This window comes from Mus caroli, chromosome 5, assembly GCF_900094665.2.
Source record: "Mus caroli chromosome 5, CAROLI_EIJ_v1.1, whole genome shotgun sequence".
Taxonomy (NCBI): domain Eukaryota; kingdom Metazoa; phylum Chordata; class Mammalia; order Rodentia; family Muridae; genus Mus; species Mus caroli.
Window position 1 is genome coordinate 96,533,669 of NC_034574.1, and position 27,026 is coordinate 96,560,694.

General features: G+C 43.9%; 1 protein-coding gene across 1 annotated transcript in view; it reads left to right on the forward strand.

Annotated features, from left to right (window-relative positions):
- Aff1 (AF4/FMR2 family member 1) overlaps positions 1-27,026 on the forward strand; it is a 162,884-nt gene that overhangs the window by 10,595 nt on the left and 125,263 nt on the right. The window contains exon 2 of the mRNA XM_029478020.1: positions 11,636-11,691. Within this exon, the coding sequence (XP_029333880.1) occupies positions 11,663-11,691 (29 nt within the window). The 5' untranslated portion in view covers positions 11,636-11,662. The remainder of the gene's footprint in view (positions 1-11,635; positions 11,692-27,026) is intronic.

Here is a 27,026-nt window from a genome sequence, read left to right on the forward strand (position 1 = left end):
ATATATATATATATATATATATATATATATATATATATATATAAAATAAAAATTCTTTTTAAAAAAAAAAGTGATTCCCCAAGAATAGAAGAATTCATTATCTGGGGATCAAATAACTTCAAATAATCAAACCAGGAAAAATCCCTCACAGGTGTCCTAGGTACTTGGGTTTTAGTTCATTCCAATTTAGCCAAATTGACAGGGAGATCAGCCATCACACGTGAACTGTGGGAGTTGTTGCTTTCACTGCTTCCCTGGGGGTATCTGAGGTGTGAAATTTCTTTTCCCCAATGGTGACACACGCCTTTAACCCCAGCTCTCAGGCTGCAAAGGCAGGTGGATCTTTATGAGTTTGAGGCCAGCCTGGTTGTGATGGCTAGTCCCTGTTGGCGAATTGACTATATTTGGAATAAACCATAGCACAGATTTGGAGCACACCTGTGATCCAGAGCCTGAGGCTGGAAGACACACGCCTTTAATCCAGATCCTGAGACACACCTTCAATCTGGGGCAAGATTTCTGCTGGAGGCCTACTTAAGGACAGTGGAAAGGGGAAGTGTTCATTCTTTGCTGCTTGCACTTACCGCCAGCACCTCTGTGGGAAACCATTTCTTCAGGATTCTAGCTCATACAAAAGACCAACTGAAATATCCAGCCTCGTGGGACTTCCCAGTCACAGCTGCCCATTGTTGGGTTAGTTGGACTATAGCCTGTAAGTAGTTCCTATAAATTACATATATATGTGTGTGTGTGTATATTATGTATGTATATATGTATATATATATATATATCCCATAGTCTGTTCCTCTAGAGAACCCTGACTAGCACACTGGTCTACAGAGTGAGTTCCTGGACAGCCAGTGCTACACAGAGAGACCCTGTCTCGAAAAAACAAACCAACAAAACGAAAACACCTAGGTGAGGAACGGTGATGTTGCTCAAAATGTTTTAATTGGGTCTACATTTTTTTCCCCCTGAGACAGTCTCACTATAGCTCTAGCTGTCCTGAACCCACTCCACTATGCAGACCAAGCTGGCTTTGAACTCACAGAGATCTGCCTGCCTCTGCCTCCCTCCCGAGTACTGGGATTAAAGGTGTGTGCAGTCTATACCTTTGTATTGAGCCACGTTCCTTTTAGTTTGGGGTTGTACATGTCTGCTTGACTATGCTACACTGGCAAATTCCCTTCCCATCTCAGAGGCTTGACCAAATGGAAGCTTTACTTTATACTCTGTGCTGTACTGAGGAGGGCTGGAGGGAAACTTGATACACATTGAGAAACTCCAGCTACTGGGCAGTCTCATTTCTTTCTTTCATTTTTCAGTAGTTCTTTGAGGATTAGGTACAATGTGTTCTGAACATAATTACCTTGCCTTCCACTCCTCCCAGAATTACCCGCCTTCCCTACAAATCAAACCCATGTATTCTTAGATGTGTGGCCTACCACAAGGACAGTCTCACTAGGGACAACACTCCTCAAGAAAATTGACTCTCTCTCTCTCTCTCTCTCTCTCTCTCTCTCTCTCTCTGAAACTATCAATAACCAATAGCTCTTCAGCTGGGGGGGGGACTCTGTGCCCACTTTTTCTCTCCTCAGCTGTGGGGAATCAGGCCAATTTCTCTCTTCTCACTGGGGGGCAGGGGGAGGGGGGTGGCTCTGTGCCCACTTTCTTTCTCCATGCTGAGATGTTGTCTGACCTGAGCTTGCACAGGCCTTGTGCGTGCTATCCCAAGCACAGTGAGCTCACATATGCAACTGCTCTGCTGTGCCCAGAATAGTTCCCTTATAGTTATCCACTGTCCCTGGAGCTGCATCTGACTGAGGTGAGCTAAGAAATAAAAATACACTTTAATATAAGTCTCAGATACTGGTGTATACTAAAAAGAAGTTAAAAGACGTTCTATCCTGTTATTTTTCTGCCTAAGGCCCATTGTTGTGTTTTAGATATTTGAGAGAGGTGTGGTGTGGGGGAAGGGGGTGCCTCTGAGTGCCCATGCTGAGGCATGCCTTTCCCCTTTGAGGTGCCAGTCCTGTGGCTGGTATAGTATAGAATGGAGTTTATTCAGGGCGTGGGGATAGGAGTTGAGGGAGTAGGGGAGAGAGAGGGAGAGAGAGAGAGAGAGGGAGAGAGAGGAGAGAGGAGAGATAGACAGAGACAGAGTCTTTTTTTCTTTTCTTCTTTTTTTCGAGACAGGGTTTCTCTGTTTAGCCCTGGCTGTCCTGGAACTCAGTAGACCAGGCTGGCCTCGAACTCAGAAATCAACCTGCCTCTGCCTCCCAATGTTGGGATTAAAGTCGTGTGCCACCGCGCCTGGCTTTATTATTATTATTATTATTATTATTATTATTATTATTATTATTATTATTATATGTAAGTACACTGAAGTTGTCTTCAGACACTCCAGAAGAGGGCATCCAATCTAATTACAGATGGTTGTGAGCCACCATGTGGTTGCTGGGATTTGTTGCTGGATTTTCTAGTGTAGATTGTTGATAGTCTAGACTTGGGGAAGAATTTTCCATTCCTGACAAAAGGAGGACATTTTGGATGACCCATCCACACGCCCTTCTCCCACACTCTTTCTCTTTGCTTTGACTATGAGTTAGATGTCTGGCTCTAGTGTCAGGCTTTTTGTATGTCAAGATGACAAGCATTGATGAGAGCAGAGTTCCTGATGCCATAACCAAGTAGCTGAAAGTCTCCTGGCTTTGCTGTGGAAGAAACATTGGACCGAGCAGTTGTTACTTGATATCCAGCACATTGCTAATTCTTGGAGTTATCCCAGAATAGAGCTGGGGCTTTGGAGAGTTGCTGAGAGCATATTACAATGAGCTTTGGTGGGGTGGTGGTGCTTCCTAAGAGAGTGTCCTTCAGCTGAGCGCCACAATGGCAGAGGGGACTTGGGTGTGTGCTTGTATCTGTGGTGAGTGCCAGAACTGCTGAAGCATAGCCTCTGGCTGGAAATTGACTGGAAACAAATTGTTCTCCAGTATTGGTTTCCTGACTTGTGGGTCCATGCTGTGCTGGAGGATGGAGAAGTCATAGTCATCAAGTCAGTTTGGGGTGGAGTGTGTCTCCATTAGGGTTTTACTGCTATGAAGAGACAACATGACCAAGGACAACATTTAATTAGGGCTGGCTTACAGGCTCAGAAGTTCAGTCCAGTATTATCAAGGCAGGAGCATGGCAGCATCCAGACAGGCATGGTCATGGTACAGGAGGAGCTGAGAGTTCTACATCTTTATCTGAAGGCTGCTAGAAGACTGGCTTCTGGGAAGCTAGAAAAAGGAATATATATATATATATATATATTATTTTTTTTTTAAAGATTTGTTCTATACATAAGTATACTGTAGCTGTCTTCAGACACACTGGAAGAGGGCGTCAAATCTCATTACAGGTGGTTGTGACCATGTTGTTGCTAGGATTTGCACTCAGGACCTTCTGAAGATCAGTCAGTGCTCTTACCCACCAAGCCATCTTGCCAGCCCCTATTTATTTACTTTTTATGTATATGAGTACAATTATAGCTGTCTTCAGATGCCAGAAGAGGGCATCAGATCCCATTACAGATGTTGTGAGTCACCATGTGGTTGCTGGGACCACTGGAAGAGCAGTCAGTGCTCTTAACCACTGATCCCCAGGGTGAGGATCTTAAAGCCTATGCCAGAGTGACACCACATACTCCAACAGGGCCACACCTCCTAATAGTGCCGCTCCCTGGCCCAAGCATATGCAAACCATCACAGAGTGGAATCCTGGAAGATGATGGTAGGAAGCTGTGGGGGAGGATGTGTGATTCATGAGTCACCCCAATGTGCTGCTTACTATCAAGGACAGCTACTCCTGGGAAGTGTGGGGAGGAAAAGGAGAAGTAGAGAGGAGTAGAAACTGACTGGTTCAAGCACCCTCTAGCTCTTGTAGACCCTGTCATATTTGGAAACTAGGTCATGATCATGCAATTTAAGGCCTGAATAATTCACTCTGACCATTCAAAAGTGGGACCTTCTGGGTACGACCAAACCGAGATGATGCCACCTAGGAAGTGCTTGGTGTGAGCTAACCTTTGTGCTAAAACTTTTCCATTTTTTATAATAATGATGACAATGATGATGATGTAATGATATTAATCCCAGAACTCTGAAGGCAGAAGCAGGTAAATCTCTGAGTTCTCCCTCTTGCTCTTCCTCCCCCTTATCACCATCATCTGGAAGCTAGAGAAATGGATCAGTGATTAAGAAGACTTGTTGCAGAGAGGACTTGGGTTCAGTTCCCAGCACCACATACATGGTGGCTTACAACTGTCTATAAATCCAGTTCCTAGGTATCTGGTAATCTCTTCTGGCTTGCACAGGTGTTAGGGATGCAAATGCTGTGCAAATATATACCAGGCAAAGAATTTAGACATGTAAAATAAAACAAATAAATCTTAAGAAGTAATTTAAAGGATTGAAAAACCAGTAGATTCACAGAAGAATATAACAAAAGATTTATTATAATATTTACAAAATTAATTATTTTTAATACAGATGCTGGGAGCACAGAGTCAGCTACAAACTACACAAATTCTGATCTCAGTGAGACTGGGATGGTTTTGGGAAAGCACTCCCTAAGACTGACTGATCCAGGTCTGTTGCCCAGAATTTGGGGGCTGAGTCTATGACCTTGAACATCTTTCTCTGCCATCTTATAAAGGCTAAAACCACAAAAACCACAGTGAGGTCAACGCAGATACAGAAAGTGCTGCGTGGGGGTCTGCCATTTAAACATAACAGTTCATATTGACCTCTAATTTGATGGGTCCTATGTAAAGCTTTGTGGAATTTCTTAAGATTAGCAAGCCTCAACTAGAACATAACAGCATATGTGATCAGCATGGCCTTGCTCTGAGTCTAGTTACTTTTCTGTGTTAATGACTGGCAGGCATATTACAACAACAGTATGAAATTGCTGATAGTCATGGAACAAAATGTCTACAGCTAGGCGGGGGGTGGGGGGCAGACCTCAACATAAATATGTTTAGGAAATTAATACGGTGCCAGTATTTCTTTATCCTAACTAGTTCCCAATTAGAACACAGAACAAGATTTTCAAGCTGCACCTCAATATCTGGGCAGTCAAATGGTCTATCTTAACCCCTAAGCTAATCTGGCCACCTCCCAGCCATGATGCCAAATAATACTTGCAATTAGGGTTTCTATCATCCAGCTGAACTCTTCAAAACCCTGCCTGCCTGCCTTCCTGCCTTCCTGCCTGCCTTCCTTCCTTCCTTCCTTCCTTCCTTCCTTCCTTCCTTCCTTCCTTCCTTCCTTCCTTTCTTCCTTCCTTCCTTCCTTCCTTTTCATGGCCAATCTCCTTTTCTTCCTTCTCTTGCCTTCTTTCACTGGCTGGTGCAAGTCCTGTCCTATTCTTTCTTCTACCTAGCCATTGATGATCAGCATTTATTGACAAATCAGAGAGTAAATGGTAAGGATTGTTTACACAAATCTGAGACAGGAGACAAAGCTGTGTTCAGATTACAACAAGATGTGAGTGCAGAGAAATCAGCATTTGGGGAGCAATGATAACCTTTACACAGTACACTCAGGAAAATATGCCTATAGGATTTAACATGAAAAGGGAATATCCCTGTCCGTACCTCCAGTGCAGCCACTTGGCTTATGCTAGTCCAAACTGGGTATGTGGGTATGCATAAAAATACAGACAAAAACCTTTAAAACAAACAAACAAACAAACAAAAACCCAGATTAGCTTATCTACTGACTGGCAGGCACATTACTTGTCAGAGTGATTTACCACAATTGACTTTGTGTGGCAAGTTGTTACCACTCTTATTAGAAATCATATCTACCTTTCTGTATACATGTAAATATATAAATATATTTATGGGGGCCGGACAGATGGCTCAATAGTTAAGAGCACTGACTGGAGAGCAGGGTGGGGAGAGGGTATAAGGGACTTTTGGGATAGCATTTGAATTGTAAATGAAGAAAATATCTAATAAAAAATTGTTTAAAAAAGAAAAAAGGGCTGGTGAGATGGCTCAGTGGGTAAGAGCACCCGACTGCTCTTCCAAAGGTCCAGAGTTCAAATCCCAGCAACCACATGGTGGTTCATAACCATCCGTAACGAGATCTGACTCCCTCTTCTGGAGTGTCTGAAGACAGCTACAGTGTACTTAATATAATAAATAAATAAATCTTTTAAAAAAGAAAAAAAAAAGAAAAGAAAAATAAGAGCACTGACTGCTCTTCCAGAGGTCCTGAGTTTAATTCCCAGCAACCACATGGTGGCTCACAACCATCTGTAGTGGGATCTGATGCCCCCTTAAGGTGTGTCTGAAGAATAGGAGCGGTGGTGTACTCACATACATTAAATAAATAACAAATATACATGTATATATGGACATGCATAGTACATATATGTGTCACATACATATACACACATATGTAATGGTTCGAGATACTGTACCTAGGCAGGGCTTTTAATATACCAGGCAAGTGTTCCTCTGCTGAGCTGCTACATCCCAGATCCCCCTTTGACCACAGACACACACACACACACACACAGGATTTTTTTGTTTGTTTGGTTGGTTTTTGGGTTTGTTTGTTTGATTGGTTGGTTGGTTTTTCCCTTTGGGAGTATGTATGAATGGGCCGTGTATCCCTGGCTGATCTCAGACTCACGAACCTTGAACTCTTCCTACTTCAGCCTCCCAAGTGGTTACAGTCACGTGCACCACACCCAGCCTCATGTGACTGTGTTAGATCTGCTGAGTGGTATGGTTACTGGCAAAAGTGCACCACGCCCAGCTTCACGTGGCTATGTTTGGGGGTGGAGGATTGGCCAGAATGTAACTATGTAGGTGACTGTATTCTAAGGGATGGTTTCCTTTACAAAGCAATTTCTTAAAAAACAAATGTTAACCCCGAGGGCTGGAGATATGGCTTAGTGGTTTAGAGCACTAGCTGCTCTTCCAGAGGACCTGGGTTTAGTTCCCAGCATCCACATGGCTGCCCATACCCGTCTGTAACTCCAGTTCCAGGAGATCTAATTCCTTCTTCTGGATACCAGGGATGCAGGTGATGAACAGGCATACAAGCAGGCAAAATACCCATACATATACATAAAATAAAAATAAATAAAATCTAGTCACTGGGTGTAGTGGTGAACTCCTTTCATTCTACTCAAGAGTCAGATAGAGCTCTGTGATTTCAGGGCCAGCCTGGTCTACATAATGAGTTCCAAGACAGCCAAAGCTACATAGCGAGACCCTATCTCAATAAAACAAACAATCAAAAAATTTTAAACATTTAAAGACAATTTTTTTAGAGAGATACTAACCTTTATTTATTTTTGCTGTGATTAGAATAATTTTCTGATTATACCGGGCCCTTTATCTCAGCTTACGTCTGATGTAGTAGACATGCACTAGCTGTGCAAACCACGTATGGTCGTATTAGACAGATCTTGTGGACAGAATCTGGTCTACTTTGGGAGATTAAGCCCGGTAATCCTTGTGGTGTGGTCATTAGTAAAGCATCCTAAAGGTCATTCTTTAATACATTGTTTTAGAACCTTAGTCCTCACAGACAGGACCACAGATCTTGACAGTCCCTCACCGAGATTCCCTACCCGTGTGAATCTAGATTGTGTTATTAATAAGGTAGACACCTTTGCTTTGCAAACAGTTTGGACTTCTTTATCAGCAGAATCACGCGTGGGAGTTCCATTGTAGACTCTTCTGATTCCTCTACAGAAGTATTCTCAGGAATAATGTCAACACAATTCCGACATTGCACACAGATAATCTTCTGTGTGCCAGAGTGAGAGCAGGGAGGGAGGGGACAGAAAGTAAACTGTTAGCAATATAGGAAGAGAGAAAAAGAGAAAAGGGACATGAAATCAGAGGAGGATGAAAGCAGATATGGAGTTGGAGATTGTAGAACTTGCCTAAGGCCACTGTAACTGGCTGGAGGACTGAATCTAAAAGAAATTTGACCCTGAAAATCTTACAGCTGCTGGGGTATGAGTGAAAGGTAATGTAACATCTGCTGCATTGTAGCCTTTGGGAGGAGAGATAACAATAACAAATAATGTCTACCAGCATGGAAACACTGTAGTTAAGTGGTTTAAATTATTTGAAGAGGGACATCAAAGGCCTTATCAGCACCGCCAGCATTGCCCAGTGGGTCAGCCTCAGAAGAAATTGTAACAGTTAAAAGTAATTACAGGCAGGAGGCAATTGAAAATGATTACAGATTTCATGTAGTGTTGCCATTTGTATCAAATAATGATAAATTATTAAGGTGATTTGGCAACCTACCTTGTCTTTACTAATGCTTCAAGAAAAAACAGAAACAGACAACAGTGAAGCAAGTTAGCATAAGTGCAGCCAATTTACAAATAGACAGGAGGGAAAGGAAACAGCTGCTGATATTTACTCAAAGTTATTCCTAGACACAGATAGTACCAAGGCCGCCTGCAGACTGCAGAACAAATGCGTTCTCCTAAAATCCAGTCCCATTTTCAGAGAATAAACCCAAGAATTTTATTTTAAGCCAGTGTAGGACACGTGCCTGTAATTGCAACTTATAGGAGGTAGAGGCAGGAAAATCAGGCAATCTCTGTTGTAGAGTGATTTTTGAAAGCCTGTTTAAAATTGAAGAAAAGGGAGGAAGAGAAGAAGGAGGAGACTTCCAATTGGGCTTAATTGTTTGTTTTTTGAGACAGGGACTTGCTATATAGCTTAGCCCAGCCTTGAACGAACTCTTATGGAATTATAAGCATGTGCCTGGACACCTAGCCAACCTACATTTTAAAAAATTGAATTTATGTTTAATAATTACAGGCCTTGTGACCCTTTTCCCCAGCACTAGCGGGCATGGCACAGGGGCTGGGGCATATGTCCCCTACTGGTTTTCTGCAAAGCATTACAGTCTTACATGAGAATCAGCTGTTCTCTTGGACACTCAGTAGTTTTCCCTTCTCCTCTTAGTCTTTTCGAGGATGCTAGCACAACCTGTGACCTTGGGCTGATAGCTTCAAACCTAGTTTCTCATTTGCAAGATGAGATATTAGTGTGTACTTCAGAAAGCTTATTTTACTGTTTACATGAAACATTTCTCAAAGGCTTAACATAGTGCTCAGCACAAAGTTGACGCTCAGAACATGGCATTTCCTTCCCTCCTTCCCATAATAAACCTATGTATGTTTTTTTCCCCTTCTAAAATGCTTTGAGTAGCAGCCTCAAAGTCCATAGTAATGTTTGGCCTCTCTCTCTCTCTCTCTCTCTCTCTCTCTCTCTCTCTCTCTCTCTCCCTCTCTCTCTCCCTCCCCCCCCCTCTCTCTCTCTCATAGAATAGAGTTTATTCAGGGCATGGGGAGGGGAGTTAAGAGGGTAGCAGAGGCAGAGAAAGGCAGAGAGAAGGAGAGAGTAGAGAAATGGGGGCCTGGCCATGGCCACATGGAGTCGGGGGAGGGAAGGGTTGTAAGGAGGCAAGAGGCAAGAGAGAGGCTAGAGTGTAATAAAGTAAGAGAGCAATGTTTGGATTCTGAAATATGCTATTTTGTTCACTCAACTTGGAAGTTAGTGACGAACAATTTTCTTTCTTTCTTTCTAAAATAGTTTTACTCTTTAAGAATGTCATACTGCATTTTGAGCACCCCCCCCAACTCCTTCTAGATCCATCTCCCTCCCCCCAAACTTCATGTTCTTTTTTTTGTTGATATCCCATGAACTTCAGTTTGTGCTGCCCCATGCTACTATGTGTGGGACCTATCCACTGGAGTCTGGTCCACCCACCCTGAAAAACCTACTCTCCCCTTTTGAAAGCTGCCAGAGCATCTCAGTTAGGGGTGGGGCTGATTGGCTACCCCATGCTGCAGTGTGGATTGGCTTGATTCCCCACCCAGGCCTTTTGCAGGCATCTCAGCTGCTGGGCTAAGTAGTCTGTTCAAGTCTGAAAGACTTTGTTTCAGTCCTTCCTGGCCTCTGGCTCTTATAACCTTAGTGTTCCCTCTTCTGAGATGTTCTCTGAGCCTTGGGGGTGGTGGTGGTGTAATATTGTAATACAGATGGCCCTTTTGTGTGCTAGTACTCGACTAACACTTTTTCTCTGCACTTGACCCACGTGAATTTCTGGGTTAACTGCCATCCATTGCACAAAGAAACTTCCCTGATGAGGTCTGAGAGCTGCACTATCTATGAGTAGAGAGATACAACTTTAGACACTATGTCCAGAATAGTGTGTAACAGAGATACTATGTAACTTAGATACTGAGTAACTGAATAATAGTAGTGGGTTTACTGGCTGAGGTTTACTTTACATCTTTAATCCCAGGACTTGAGAGACAGAAGCTGGCCGATGTCTGGTAAGTTCTAGACCAGACTAATCGACGACATAGTGAATTCCAGACTATCTATGGCTGCATAGTAAGACCCTGTTTCAAACAAACATAGCAGCAGATCTGCCAGTGCAACCTGTGAGCCCCCAACCATGGATCTTGGGTCAGATTTACAGTACCAGGTGTGTGTTCCCTCCTATAGAGTGACCTAAAATCCATTCAGAACCCAGTAGGCTACAGCATATTTGCTTACTGTTGTGCCTGTGAGCATTTTTTTCCCATTACAGGTCAGTGTTGCAGGTCACAGGGTTTGTAAGTGAATTTGTCCATTGATGATTTTTTTTTTCCTCTCCCAGCAGCACGTTCTAGGAAAACTATCCAGTAAGAGAAAGCTTCCTGGTCAGCACCTGTAACAAACGTGTCTTTAGCAGTGGGGTCTTACCAGGAAGTCCTCGTGGGCAACCAAGAGCAATGGCAGTAGGCTGTATTATTTTGGGGGAGTAGTCTCATGGATACCTCTGACCAACAGCAATTTAGGGGGAATTATCCCACACTTGGCACTGGGTCAAATTATATTCCATATAAATACTCGGAAGTTTATAGAAGAGTAGATTTCTGTGTGTCTTTTAAACACCCTTAATATTAGTTACCCCTCCCCCAACACCCTCCACCTTATCTTTCCATCTCTCCCAACTGAACCCCCCTGCCATTATCCCCATCCCCCTCATGCTTTACTCTCTCTCTCTCTCTCCCTTAACACCTTTCTCTTCCTTTCAACCAATGGTCTCTGTCTAATCTTCAGTGCTTTGAGGCCTCTCCTTACTGGACACACAAATGTAAGATTTGATTCTCAGAGCTATGTACGAGTGAGATCGTGTGGCATTTGTCCTTTCAGGGACTCCATTATTTCATCAGTATAATGTTTGGGAAGCTGCCACATTGATTTCCACATGCAGTGGCTGCACCAATCTGTACTCCCAACAGTGCATGAGGCTTCCCTGCATCCCACCAACATCTCTTGCCTTTCATTTCCTTAATCTTAGCCACTCTGACTGAGTTAATGTGACGTCTCAAAAAAGTTTTAACTTTCATTTCCCTGATGGCTAAGGATGGTGAGCATTATTTCTTACTTTCTTATTTCTTAGCCGTTTTGTGTTTGCAAGGAAGCATTTCCTAATTCAAATGGGAGCTCTCAATGTTGCCTCCTTGGTGGTGGCAAGCTGGGTGTAGGGCGCCTGTATGTTTGCTCATGAGCTCACATTTTACATTGCTGTTTTTCTTCCAGATGAGCACCTTCCACTGACCAGCAGCGATGGCTTTTAAGGATAGCAGCAGCAGCAGGTAAGTGTGGCGTCTGCGATTCAAAAGAATTTTCACATTTAAAATGACATTTAACTTTACAATCTGATATTCTAAGAAGTTCCAGCTGCCATGGTGACACCTGCCTATAACTTCAGCACTCTAGAGTCGTAAACCAGCTTGGATCCCACAAAAAGATTAGCCAGGGCTCCATAGCAAGACCCTGGTTTGAAAAGCCAAGCAAGTAAGCTGGATGTTGTGGTTCACACGTTTAGTCCCAGGGTTTGGGAGGCAGAAGCAGGCAGATCTCCAGTTGTTGGTGGGGTGTGAGGGTACACACCTTTAATTCATGGGCTGGGGAGGAGGGTTATCAGAATTTCAGTGTCAAACAGGAGCATACAGAGGGAGGGAAAAGTGGGACTATTAGCTAGATATTCTGTATTCAGGATACTGGCCTAAGTATATATTACTGGTTTTAGGAAACGTGCATTGAGACTGTGCCTAAAGGTTGTCGTTACGTGTGCCTCCATGAAGGGCAACCTCTGATACTTACCTTTTATTCCCCCTCATCTCTCCTCCTCCGTGTATGCAGTGTAGAAGTTGCCTTTTTTTGTACGAAATGACAAGTGTTAATTGTGTAGAGTGCTCTATACTAACTTTTGATTCGGTCTAGAAGAATACCTCCATGTGGGATTTTCAGTAATATGGATAAGTTATTTAAACTAGCTATTCAAAAACACATTTTAAAAAATGTGACTCATATCACTCAATAAATTAGTATTTATTGAGTAAGAAGAAATGGAGCCTGGGAACTCAGGACAACGTTCTTCCTGCTTCCTCCCCTTTGAGGGTCACTTATGGACGTCAGTGTTGTGCTCTGGAGGTCCTGTAGTGAATCTTGGTACATTCTCCTCTCCTACTACAGGGACAACATGGGACCTTCTAAGACCGAGTATAAAACTGCCTTCATTTGTCTTTAAGTTTGTTCATACTTTTGGCTACATATATGTTTTATATTCTTGCCTAAATGCCTTGTCCTTTATAGATTGGTTTTGACTGTACTTCCAAAGGCCTTTCCTACTCCAGGCCTGTATTTTTAGCTGACATTTAAATGGCTTCAGTTTTTTTTTTTTGTTTTGTTTTGTTTTGTTTTGGTATATATATATATATATATTTTTTTTTTTTTAATGAGAATTTGTAAGCTGGTGGCATTCGTGGTTGATCTGGTCTACATATGGGCTTTGGTTGGCTTTTCACAGCATTTCAAGAGGATTATCTGCAGATATTTCATATAGCAATCCAGATTTTCAGTTTTTGAGAATTTTAAGTTTTAGGAACCTGGAATGTTATGCTGCAGAGCCGCTCACATGAGTGGAATGCATGTGATTCAGCACACATATTCTCTTTCTAAAATATTTGTGTGTCTGTGTACATGTTCTCTCTCTCTCTCTCTCTAGTACAGGTGCTCTTAGAGGCCAGAAGTGTTGGATTCTCATAGACCTGTAGCTTCCGGCTGTTGTGAACTGCTGTGAACTCTGTGTGTGTGTGTGTGTGGTAGGGTAGGCTCCGGTCTACTTCAAGGGCAGTCTGTACACCTAACCACTAAGCAACCTCTCCAACCATCCCTTGTCTTTAAGAAAGAGTTTCACTAGGCAGTGGTGGTGCATGTCTTTAATCCCAGAACTCAGGAGGCAGAGGCAGGTGGTGGATTTCTGAGTTCGAGGCCAGCCTGGTCTACAGAGTGAGTTCCAGGACAGCCAGAGCTATACAGAGAAACCCTGTCTCGAAAAAAAACAAAAAGCAACAACAACAACAAAAAAAAAGCAAAATGAAAATAAAATTCCGGTGCATGTTTGTAATTCTACCACCCAGGAGACTAAGACTGGAAGAGCCAGAGTTTGAGGTCAGCCTGGTCTACATGGGACCCCAGTGTTTCAAATAAAATGAAATAAAAGATGATTCAGAAATGTCCTCTTGCAGAGGACCCACATTTGGTGCCCAACATTTACTTTGGGTAACTTAAAAATGTCTGTAAGCCACACTGCCTGAAATCTGATGCCCACTTACTTCTGGCTTCTGAGTGTACCAGTGCTCAAATAACCCATATAAGCAAGTATATATATGCTGTTGCTCTTTGATAAGGACAAGTGGATGTGTGAATCAATAGCTAGCTCAAATTCAAGCCACGTTTTAAATCACTTCACCTTTAACTTGTGCAGTTTTACCTGGAGTTTGATTGCTTTTTTAACCCCCTTACAGAAGCAGAACTTTTTTTTTTTTTTCATTTTGATTCTCACCCTTATTTATCAGTTGCTACAACTTCTCGTTTCCTCCTGTGAATCTTAAAGGTAAAGTTAAGGTTTTCCTACCATGTGCTAAACTATCTTCTAGGTGTGATACTGGAACCAGATGAAGTTGAGAGGCATTCAGGAAATACTTGCTTTAGAGCTGAGGAAAGTAAATTTTATTTTTGAGTATCCTACCAGATTGTTGGTATGATTTAATCTTCTGCCTTGATACTTTGTTCTGCTGATAAGTGTTTCAGTGTTTGGGGAACCCAGAGGGCTTGTAATTTGTTATCTCTGATCTGGTCAGTGGTGTCTTCCTCCTGCAGAAAACCGCAACACTGTAGTGCTCCTAATTGAGAAGCTACGAGGTGTGGAGCAGATTAACACCTATTATTCAGACAGATTTTTCTCCAGGGCCTGTAAACCAGCAGCTGAAGTGTTACATGCTTACTAAAGAGATTAATGGCCCTCGACCATGCCTTCCCCACCCCCACCTCCCACCCCCAAAATAGTGATTGGCGTGGGCATTGTAATGAATCCACACCTCGAAAAATGGAGTGGGAGCATGTAGACAAATCCAGGGTTTCCCAAGTGAAGTAGCTTCTGGCCTCACTTGCAAGCTTCAGGCACAGGACATGGCTTTCCACTGTTTGAGAAACACATTGCTAATTGGCAGGTTTTGGTCATTGTCCTGGAACTTTAAATGAGTTAGTCCAGTTGGATGAGCTCGAGAAGGTTTAGTTTAGGGTTTATCTCAGACAGGAGGGAATCTTTTTTTTTTTTTTTAATTGTTTATTGAAGGATTAGTTAATCTGGGGGTGGGAAGTAGGGATTAAATTGTACAAACAGAGGTAGTGAGTCATTTCCCAATAAGATCATATGACCTGTCATCACAGTCATGACAGGAACTGTGGGCAGGACCTATAACCAGCTGGTGTGGTGGCCTCTCCTCTGAGACAGTTATGAAGGCAGATTGACTGTTAGAGCCTGGATAAACTGGGCTCAGGAGGATCATGTGCTGTGCCTGCAGCATCTTAAACCCTGACTCTCACACCAACCTCCACTCGGGCAACCTCCATTCTCCTTCACGGGAGGGCTTTGGTTAGCAGTCAGACCCTAGACAAAAGGGTGAACCTCTGTGGTAACTGCCACAGCTCACTTCCTACCTACAAACTAGGTGCACCGCAGTCGGTAGCCCTAGCCGGAGGTGTTTACAGGTTTGGTGGTAGTAGCACACACCTTTAATCCCAGCACTGGGAGGCAGAGGGCAAAACTCTGGTGAGTCTGAGGCCAACCCTACTGAGCGAGTTCCAGGACAGCCAGGGTTACCCAGAGAAACCTTGTCTTGAAAAAACAAGAAAGAAAGAAGGAAAGAAAGAAGGAAAGAAAGAAAGAGCAACAACAAATTCTTCTGTAGTATTTACACATCTGTAACAAACATAAGGTATAATTTCCACCCATTTTAAGTATACACGTTAATACTTTAAGCCCAAATTTATTTTTTTAAACATTTTCTTAGTTTGGTGCATATATTTATATTATTTGTGCATGTCTGGTGCTCATGGAGGCCGAAAGAGTGCTTTGAACTCCTCCATGACAGGCCGAGAACTAAACCAAGGCCCCAAAAGAGTGGCCAGTGCTCTTAACTGCTGGACTGCTTCCCCAACTCCATGACAGCCCACTTTTAGGAACTCTCATCACTAATAACCAAGGTTACATTTAATTTTTTTTTGTAGTTAATCCTAGTATCTCCATCCCTACCTATCAATCCTATTAAGCATTTGTCATGATACTTTCACCTGTTCTGAGCAGTTCATACAAATGTACATGTATGTTGCAGCTTGCATTTATTTCATTCATTTTTTTATTGCCAGAGAATAAACCACTGTATTCTTTTCTTACTGTTCACACTCAGGCTGTTTCTTCCCACTGTGAGTTGTGTGCTTGTGATTTTTATTTGGGTGGAGGGTGGGTGTTTAGGAGACTCATGTATTTGTGAGGCAGCCGTGTCTGGAGTCATCTACCGATTATTCTAAGCACATGAGTCTTAGAGCCTAAGGTGGTTTCACATTTATTTGCATGTGGCTTCCAACCTTCCCCCTCCCCCCACCAGCCTTCCATCATAGCTGTAGGAATGCTGACAACCGAAAGCTGATGATGTAATCTTGTCTCTGCTTTCCATGAAGTGCACACTGTCCAGGCCATCCCCTCAGCTTAGATATGAATGAACACACTGCACGTGTTTGGAGTCTGTTGGATGCTGAGGCAGGAAGAATCCCTTCTGTCTGAAGAGCTCAGCTGTGACACCACTTACCCTGTGAAATTGGCCGGGAGCTTCCTTCAGAATTCAGGGACCATCGCTTTTCTGCCTTTTGGCTAATATCAAGTGCAGAATTCAGGGACCAGAGTTGGAATCCAGTTCCATTTGCCCTGATTTTCACAAGTTTGGGGTATCATTTCAAATCACCACTTTTTTTTTTTTCCCTAGTCCTTGTATTCCTAAAAACAGCAATGACTGAGTGTGTGACTAAGGCCATGGTGTGCTAGAGCCACTAGACTGCTGGGCTCTGAATCAGGTTGAACTTGCAATAAGAGAAGTAGCACAAGTCCTGTATGGTTTCGTTTCTGCTCTGAGCAATTTGTCCTAACCCCTTTGCCAAAAGAAGGCATTTCCCAGTCAACAGTGCAGAAAGATACTGTTGTGTTGTCATAGAAAAGACTGGGGTGGAGGCTTGGGGGACTGACTGAAGAGGCGACTCAGCGGTTAAGGGCATTGACTGCTGCTCTTCCAGAAGCCTCAAGTTCAATTCCCAGCAGTCACATGGTGACTCACAGCCATCTGCAATGGGATCCCATGCCCTCTTCTGGTGTGTCTAAAGACAGCTACAGTGTACTCCTATAAATAAAATAAATAATTGTTAAGAAATAATTAAAATAAGACTTATAGGGGGCTGATAAAGTGGCTCAGCGAACAAAGGTGCCTGCCACCAAGGCTGACAGTGAGACCCTGAGCTCAAGCCTCAGGATCCAGGAGCAAGAGGGATGGAGGGAACTGACTGTTACCCCAGGCTGTTGCCATTGACCCACACACAGTTGGGCAGACTACAAACAAACAAACAAACAAATGTAATAACAACAAATGTTACTTTTTGTTTGTATAGCCCTGGCTGTCCTGGAACTCAGGCCTCAGGCTGGCCTTGAACTCAGAAATCCTCCTGCCTCTGCCTCCTGGGCACTGGGATTAAAGGCATGCACCACCACGCCTGGCACAACAAATGTATCTTAAAGATCCACTGGCCTTGGGTTCTATTCTGAGCACACACACACAATTAAATAAACACTGGATTTGGTGTGGTGTGGGGGTCTGTTGTGGTCCGGCAGAGGCCTTTAATCCCAGCACCCAGGAGCGAGAAACAGGCTGATTGATCTCTTGAGTTCCAGGCCAGTCTGGTGGTCTAAATAGAGAAGTACCTGGTCAGCCAAAACAACACAGGGAGACTGTCTCAAAATAAATAAAAGATAGCCGGGCATGGTGGCGCACGCCTTTAATCCCAGCACTCGGGAGGCAGAGGCAGGCGGATTTCTGAGTTGGAGGCCAGCCTGGGCTACAGAGTGAGTTCCAGGACAGCCACGACTACACAGAGAAACCCTGTCTCGAAAAGCCAAAAAAAAAATAAATAAATAAAATAAAATAAAATAAATAAATAAATAAAAGATAAATAAATTGGTACAAGAAAGACAGCATATATTTATTAAGTCAGGGTGTTAATAAATTATTTTAGTAAACCAAACATACCTCACTAAGGCAACCAAAAGAGAAAGCAATTGAAGCTACATGACTTTTCTGTGTTTTTTGAGACAAAGTTTCACTTTGTAACTTTGGCCAGCCTGGAACTTGCGGATCAAGCTGTCATGGAACTCAGGATTTCCCTGACTCCCATATACTGGAATTAAAGGTGTGTACTACCACGCCTGGCCCTCAGAAGCACTTAAAATGCCTTAAACTTGCTTGCATCTTGACTTAAGCAAGTGAAGTGGCTGAAGTTCACACAGGCACTAACTAGGTCTGTGTCAGCTCCTGCTCTGGAGCCCTTCTCTAGAACATGGATCCTGATTATGGTGGGGTGAGGGCGTTGTCTGCTCGGGGACTTCTATGTCAGGTATGTTCCTCATTGAGTAGCTGCTTGCTTCTTGTGGGGGTCTTGACTTCCATTCTGAACGGAGGTGATTATCAGGTGGGCGCTGCCTGCCAGGGGCGGGTTTGATTGGCGTCCTCTGGAGCAGGGTAATCTTACTTGGGGAGTTTGGAGGGATGCCACAAATCACCCAGCATATACACAGGGCAGCTCCCAGTCCCAGCTTCTGGCTCCCTTTACATGTTCATGCCTCAAGGCTAAGATTTTCATGCCCGTTTCCTGAATGGACTTTAAAAGCCGAGTGAGAGTCAAGACGAAAATAGTTGCTTCAAACTGTCAGTTGTCCTTGCGGTATTTTTTCCTTTGTTTTGATGGTGCTGGTGTTGGACCCCAGGGTCTTAAGCATCCTACTCAGACCTTCACGACTGAACCCCACTCTCAACTGGGTATACTTTCAGAAGTGTATATTTGTCCACTGGACCGTCCAGTGCGTAAAGGTGCCTGCTGCTTGCTGACCTGGGTCTTGTTTACCAGAACTCATATAAGTGAGAGAACTTGTTCCTATAAGCCGCCGACCTCTGGTTTCCACATGTGTAGTGGTGTGCGCAAGCATGCGCACACAAAAAGTAAACATTTCAAAGCATATATTTAATTGTTATTAATTTCCTAGGCATGGTCTTGCTAGAAGTCCAGACTGGCATCAAGCTCTCGCTCTCATGCCTCCATCTCCTGAACACTGGGGTTGCTCTTGTGCACCAGGGTGACTGCCTAAAGATCTACAATCAGATTTTTTTGTTTTTCTTTTTTGGGACAGGGTCTCACCCTGCAGCCCCAATTAGCCTTGAATTCAATTCAATTTGTATATCAGGTTGTTCTTGAACTCACTAAGATAGCTACCTTTGGAATTAAAGGTGTCTGCTACCAAACCCCTGTTTTTAAAAAAATAGTGTGCTCTAATTTAAAACATTTACTTTTTAAAAATCCTGCTGGGCATGGTATAGAATGCCTTTAATCCCCGTGTTTATGAGTCAGAGGGTAGAGGATCTTTGAGTTTAAGACCAGCTTGGTATACGTAATTCTAGGACTGCTTGGACAACTGAGACACCCTGTCTCAAAAACAAATGATCAATGAAAGTCCTCCTGCTGGGTGCTTTCCTTTCTGTTGTATCCGAGCTGACTTCTTATCTACTTTAGAATTCTTTAAACTTTTAAAATTCTTTAAAAGAAAGTTACACAGGTAAGGTTGGTAAAAGGGGTTTTGGGTACCTTGTGATATCCACGAGGGAGCATAATGCATTCTTTACACCTTACCTTATAGAATCACTGTCTTGCCCTAAAGGCGGAACACTTGAAGGACCTGTAAGGTTAGACCCCCGGGGCTTTCTGGGAAAGCATAAAAGCCAGGGAAAGTTGTTCCAGATGGGTTACCGGTAGCAAGAGGTTTTCCCCTCTGGGTGGGGTTGGAGAAAAGGGCCGTTCTAGGCAGACCAAACTGGAATGCGCTGGGGTATGCTGGAGACTTCTCCCCCGAGAGATCTTAAAGAGACTTCTCCCACAACTTCGATAAATAATTGGAGGCAGAGGCAATGAATTTTTTTTTTTTTTTTCCTGACAGTTGGTTCTGACTGGGGACTGGGCTTTGTTTGCAAGTGAAAGGGTTTCAATCCGAGTCGTTGAAATCACAATGGGCCCCGACCCTTCCACATCAAAGTGTAAAAGAATCCCTTGGGCTGATAAATGCAGGCTGCTCCACTCTTACTCGTAAACAAAGCTGCTGGATGACCTTTAGGATTTTGTTGTGTTTTTTAATTAAAAGAAAACAGGGTTTCCTAGTGGTGAAAGCGGCCTGCTCCTGAAGGTTGGCGGTTCTTTCTTCCAGAAAGAACAACCTTTGTTAAAGTTGTTGGCAGACAGCAGAGTTACCTACCGATGCACACTGGTTCTCAACTCCTGGGAAGATGTTCCCTGCACAGGGTGGCCCTGCAGGGATCCCTTTTGTCCTTAGTAAGACTAAGCCTAGTGGGATTTCTGAGTCCTGCTGTCCTTGGGAGATTGAGAGCTAAAATCATTCTCTCCCCATCTAACCCCAACACCAGAAGATACACTCCCATGCAGGGCTCAGAGCTGAGTTCTAAAGAAAACTGTCACTATGTAAAAAGTGATCCAAAGGCAGTTGTAAAGTGTTCACTCAAAGACAGTAGGTAGTGTTTTGATGTAGTTTCAGGACTTTGTATGCGGTCAAAACCTTTAGCTTGTAGCTGGAAATACAGTTAGCATTTGGGACCATTTACTGTGCACAAAGCAACAGCACCAAGGTCACATTTTATGCTACTAACTCGGCCCTGAACTGGGGCTAACTCTCTGTAAAGTGCATTGTTCCTCCTTAGGCTCCTCTAGCCTAGCCCTGCAGGACTCAAAGCTGGAGGTCAGAACGTGTCTTTTGTGACTGCACAGCACTGGGCGTGGGGCTAGCCCAGCACTGATCACTTGAGAACTTTAAGGCTTCTTCACTTTGCAAATACTTGGTAATAGACCTCTATCTGTGTCTATTAGCTCTCTCTGTGTCTATTAGCTCTATCTGTGTCTATTAGCTCTCTCTGTGTCTATTAGCTCTATCTGTGTCTATTAGCTGGAAGATCGGGGAAGGGAAAAGAGGTCACAGCTGGGCTGGCAGGGGAAAACACAGTCCTGCTGACGTGTGCTCAACTATATTCAAGCCCCCCTCATCCATCTGAGAGGAAGAGTGGGTAACACCAACTAGTTAGATATGCATGTCATTAGCTATGCACACCCAGTAGTGTTTAGAGCATTGGTGCCACAGGATAAAACAACTTTTCTTTGTAACAGGCTTTGGCTAAAACTGAGGGCAATCCTAGGCAAGTGCTGTATCACCAACCACTGTCTTGAGCCGCTAATATTTACTCCAGAACTACTAATATTTAATGGGCACAGCCAGGCTCTGTGCTATATTTCTTAAACATCCCTCCCTTCTACCCTCCCCCACCCCCCATGTTTCTTTCTTCCTCTTTTTTTGCAGGGTTTCATTCTAGCTCTGACTGACCCTGGGGAGATAATATTTTCATTTCAATCTTACAACTCCAAATAGATTTACAATTTTGAAGACAACAAACGAACAAATTAGCTGATTAATCTGTGGCAGACAATCAAACTACTTTTCTAATTTTGATTGATAGATTTTGAAAAAGGATCTCACTCTAGCCCTGGGTGTCCTAGAACTCACCAGCAATCCTCCTGCCTTAGTCTTCCAAGTGCTGGGATTAGAGGCATGAACTACCCACCATGCCTGGTTTAAGTTCTGTTGTTATTGGGCCCCTGAGACCTCAACTCAAACCCAACTGCACATTAGCTATTTAGGAACTAGGAACAGTAGACAGGGAAACACTATGCGCCCTGGCTTGCCTCGGAGAGATTTGTGCTGGATCTGTCTGGAGCCAGCTGTCTTTTTTGACACTGTTAACTAGCAGGTTGTTCCTAAGGGATCCATCCACTTAGCAGGGCTACCACAGTTAAGAGCTACCTTTCTTGCTGAAGGCACAAAGCTGATTACATGGGAGGGAGCTAGGGTAGCTAGCCATATGTCGGGGAAAGATTTGTTAGTATAAAATATAAGGGAGGAGGTGGCTCTTCTGCCTAGACTCTCCCAGAGCTGTACAGCTACACACACACACACACACACACACACACACACACACACACACACACACACACATACACAGTTTCACACTCATGAGGTGGTGTTTCCTAGAGCGATTGGGTCTGTGCAGCCCCACACAGGTGCCAGGTGGTGGCCTTGCAGCTCAATCAGTGTCCCAACGGTTCCACTTTGCAGCTGCTTCTCTTTAAAGACTGTCAACATCCGGCAGAGACTTATTTTCCTCCAGTGGCCTCTTGATGCCTGAGATAGAAAATCTCCTTAAGAATGGAGTTCTGACTTCCAAGTGGGAACCAAGTGTTTCAGAGGCCAGGGTGCAGAACAGGGCAAAAAAATACATTTAGAAAAAAAAATTTCCCCCACTGGACTGTGGTGGTGCTAGCCTGGTCTACAGTGAGTTCCAGTACAACCAGAGCTACACAGAGAAATCCTGTCTTGAAATTCCTCCCTCCCCCCCACCCCCAGATGTGAAAAGCTGGCAGAATTATCCCCTCTAAAGTGTTCCTTTAGTTGTACAGTAAAAATAGGGTTAAGTGTGTGTGTATTGTATGTTGGGGGGGGGGTTAAATCCCAGCAGATTGAGGCCATCTAGGTCTGCATAGTAAGTTCCAGGACATCCAGAGCTACATAGTGAGACCTTGTCTTAAACCAAACCAAAAACAAACTCAGCAGATGCTAGTTGTATTGATGGTGCAGCCTTTAAATGATAATAGTAATGGTGATGATGATGATGATAAATTGCTATTGAGACAGAGTTTCTTTAGCTGCTCCAGAACTTACTTTAGACCAGGCTAGCCTAGGAACTCACAGAAAGCCACCTTTATCCCAGTGCTGGAATTAAAGTTGTGTATCACAATGCCCAGCCTTAAATTATTATTTTTAAGCCTGTTAGTGATGGTACTACGTGCCTTTGATCCCAGCACTTGGGAGGCAGATAGCCAGAGTTAAACTGTACATTCAGCAGGCCTGTGCAGAGGCTCCAGGGTCAAAACTGGAGTAGGCAAGCTGTTCGGGACGGGACCACTGGGCACTGGAGAGGGACAGGTCTCTGTCCCTTTGGAGCAGCTGCCCAAGCTGACATCCCAGTGGCTAGAAAGAGATGGTGCCATTAGGTGTTTGACCTGTCATTATGTGTGTGTATAAATGTGCCTCTGCTCTGGAGAGAAGTGAGGCTGACCTGGAGGTGGCTTGCTTTTTTTTTTTTTTTAATATTTACTTATTTATTATATGTAAGTACACTGCAGCTGTCTTCAGACACACCAGTCAGATCTCCTTAAGGATGGTTGTGAGCCACCATGTGGTTGCTGGGACTTGAACTCAGGACCTTCAGAAGAGCAGTCGGGTGCTCTTACCCTCTGAGCCATCTCACCAGCCCGGTGGCTTGCTTCTAGTAGGTATTTAAACCTATTATAATTTGCCCTTTCTTTTTTTCTTTTCTTTTCTTTTGTTTTTGTTTTTGTTTCCGAGACAGGGTTTCTCTGTGTAGCCCTGGCTGTCCTGGAACTCACTCTGTAGACCAGGTTGGCCTCAAACTCAGAAATCCGCCTGCCTCTACCTCCCGAGCGCTGGGATTAAAGGCCTGCCCCACCACACCTGGCTAAAACTAAATTATTTTAAAGTTGAAGCAAGCCTCCTGGCCAGCCATGCCTGAAAGTCACCTGTAAGTGACTCTATGGCAGGAGCAGCAGCAGCCATTCTCATTCTTTGGGTCATGACTCCACAAGGGGTGGAATGACCCCATCACATGGGTCACATATCAGGTATCCTGCATATCATGTATTTGTTACTATTCATAACAGTAGCAAAATACACTTATGAAGTAGCAACCAAAATAATGCTGTTGTTGGGGGTCGGGGGGAGGTCTATGCAACATGGTGGACTGTGTTAAAAGGTGGAAGCTTTAGGAAGGCTGAGAAGCACTCATCTATACCTAGTCTGTCAGTGTCTTGGCACGGTAGGCACCCTGTCTGCAGTCAGGGTGCTCAGGCTAATGTTCAGATGTCTGTATAGTTGCTGCAAGAGAAAGGGAAGGGATGGTGGATGTGGGGTGGGGTTTTGTTTAGTCTTTTCCCTGTCATAGATAATTTTGAGAACAACTACGTACAGACCAAATGTCAAGACCACTATCTCCGTTTGGAAGAAATATATTCTGTGATGGCTTCTAGGAAGTTAATAGTAATAGAATCATTAATGAGCTGATGGACAATTTTGTGGTCTTTTAAAAAATAATTTATTCATTACTTTTTTTTTAAATGTGCGTTGATGCTTTGCCTGCATGGATGTCTGTGTGAGGGCATCAGATCTCCAGGAATTTTGGAGTTATAGGCAGTTGTGAGTCTCTCTGTAACTCATGGGTTCTGGGAATTGAACTCCAGGTCCTCTGGAAGAGCAGCTAGTCTCTCTCCAGCCCCCAATTTTGGAGTCTTTGGCAGTAATTTGGTGCAGTTTCCTTGTTGACCTGTAGAGATTTGCTGCTCAAATCTCAGGGGTTCTGAGTGTGCCTTTGGCTTAGCCCTTACCCACGGCTCAGATTTGCCTTGCTATCCCCACTGAAAAGTTCCTTTTGTACTTCAGGGAAGTGTATGGAAGGAGGTAAGATCCATAAGGTGGGCTGAAGCAATGGCTCAGCAGTTAAGAGCACTGACTGCTCTTCCAAAGGTCCTCAGTTCAAATCCCAGCAACCACATGGTGGCTCACAATCATCCATAATGAGATCTGACGCCCTCTTCTGATACGTCTGGAGACAGCTACAGTGTATGTACATATAATAATAAAGAAATCTGTAAAAAACAAAACAAACAACAACAAAAAACCCAAAAAACAAACAAACAAACAAACAAACAAACAAAAAACAGCCCAAAAGCTCCTTTAAGGCCCAAGCCATAAAACTAAGAGTGATTTGTTTATGATATTTTTTCCTTTTGTGGATAGGGTTCCTAACTCACCAAGGTTGCTGAAGCTGACCTTGAACTCCTGACCTACTGTGGTGCCCATCCCAGGTGCTGGTGTTAGAGGCATGTGAGGCTCCGCACCTGACTGTGCAGTGCTAGGCAAGCAATGTACCAGCTGAGCTAGGCTGCCCTCCTTGCCCTGCAGTCCCTTTATCACTCTGCATGTAGGTTAGCAGTGACTCCCTGCTCTCTCTCCACCCTCCCTTTTCCTTGTCAGGAGGACATCATTAGACTTGGGCAGTTCTGATCCATCTCACGCCCATGATTCACTTCCAGTAACATAGAGGTCCTAGGGTCCCTGGACCTCAGCCTCCTGTTTATGAAGACTTATCCTCCACCAGCTCTGTTGCCTAGCGATACAACTTACACAAGCCCATCTAAAGGCTTCTGCCTTCAAGTCCCATGCCTTAGTACAGGCTGTCTCTTTCATCCCTGCTAGCCCTTCTGCTCTTTTATCTGTAATCACTATCAGGAAATTCTGGGGCTTTTTAGGAATATAAAGGAGGGACACCCCGTTGCTCGAGTGGTCAGCCATCAGGGTAGGCTTCTTGGAGGTAGGTTTAGAATTGACTGAGAGGATGTGCAAGTCTTGAAAAGAATGAGAACTTATTTCCCAGCACAGAAGTACCAGCTCTCAGAAGATCCAATGTCTCTGGGCTCCATGGCACCTATATGTCTGTGTGCAAACTCACCCCCACCTGCAAATATAGAACTTAGGAAGAAGAGTTCTCAGTATATAGCACGGCTTCATAGATTAAGCTGGCCTCAAACAGAGATCTGCCTGCCCCTTCTTCCTAAGTTCTGGGGTTAAAGGCCTAGCAACATGCATATCTTAAGTTTTTTGGGGGGTGGGCAATAGGAGTCAAAAAATGTGGTAACTTGAAGTGGTAGTAGTATTGGTGGTGGTCTAGGTAAAGGAACTATATATTCCATAAATTATTTTATAGAAATAAGAAAAGGGAAGAAAGGTAGAGACAACAGCACCTTCACCCCTGCACCCTCAACCTCTCCCCGTGGTCCCCCCCACCTTCATACCCCCCACCCCCAACTGTAAAGACCCTTCTAAGGACCTGAGTGAGGCTCATTAGAGCCTGATCTCTGGAGCATCTTTAGGAAGTGGCCAAGTGAGCTGTGCAGGGCATGCAGTGGGTGTTATAAGTAGCAGAAAGACAAGCTTTGGAGAAATTTACTTGTGTTTGTGGTTTGATCCAATTTTATTCTGCTTTTGGGTTTTTGAGACAGGGTTTCTCAGTATAGCCCTGGCCGTCCTGGAACTCACTGTGTAGACCAGGCTGACCTCAAACTCTGAGATCCATCTACCTCTGCTTCCCAAGAGGATAATTAAGGCCCGTGAGAGGGTTAGACATAACCCGATGGATTCTGCATGGTTTTCAAGAGAGTGGAGGAGGATTTGTCAGTGAATTGAATGTAAAACAGATGTTAAGAGCAACCCATTTTTAGTTCCTCGGCTTTGCCACCTGGAGATCAGGATGAGGCAACAGAAAACAGGTCAAGTCCGCGTCCCTTCTAAATACCAAGGAGTGAGACTATACCTGTGTGTAATGGGGGTGGGAGGACAACTCTGTCTACTTGGTTTTTCTCTTTCCTTTACTTGCTGGGATCCAGGAATTAGACTGAGGCTTGCACCCAGGTGCCTGGAGCGAGAGAGCTGTCACTGCCCACAGCTACACTCTTAAAGAGAGTAGCCTCTGTTGGAAATGCCTTTCAGAGCTGAACTATTCGTTTTGTCAGGAGTTCATTGCTGGTCAGTGCTTCAGATACATATTATTCTGTAGAAAATGGATCTCTCATATGCTAAGGTTTCCAAAGACAGTAAGAAGATGGGACTGCCCAGAAAGAGGAAAGAGTAACAACCCAGTGGCAACTCACTAACGAGTAACTTAGGAGCTCCAGGGTTGTAGCTGAGTGAAGTGCAGGGTCTGGATGTGGCTCAGTCCAGAGGGCTTTCCCTACAGGGAACCAAGACAGTAAAGAACATCAACTCGCTGTCGCTAAGGCAGTGAACTGTTCTCAACCTGTGGGTCACGACCCTTTCACAGGGATTGCCTATCAGATGTCCTGCATCTCAGATAGTTACATTACATTTCACAATAGCAAAATCACAGTTATGAAGTAATAATGAAATAATGTTATGGTTGAGGGTCACCACATGAGGAGCTGTGTTAAAGGGTCCCAGCATGAGGAAGGTTGGGAACCCACAGCTTTGAGGACTAGCAGTCTACCTAGGTATGGTACACAGTAAATGAACAAATAATTTAGAATAAAGGAAAATTGAATTCTGCTGTCAGGAATAGTTGTTTTCTTTCTT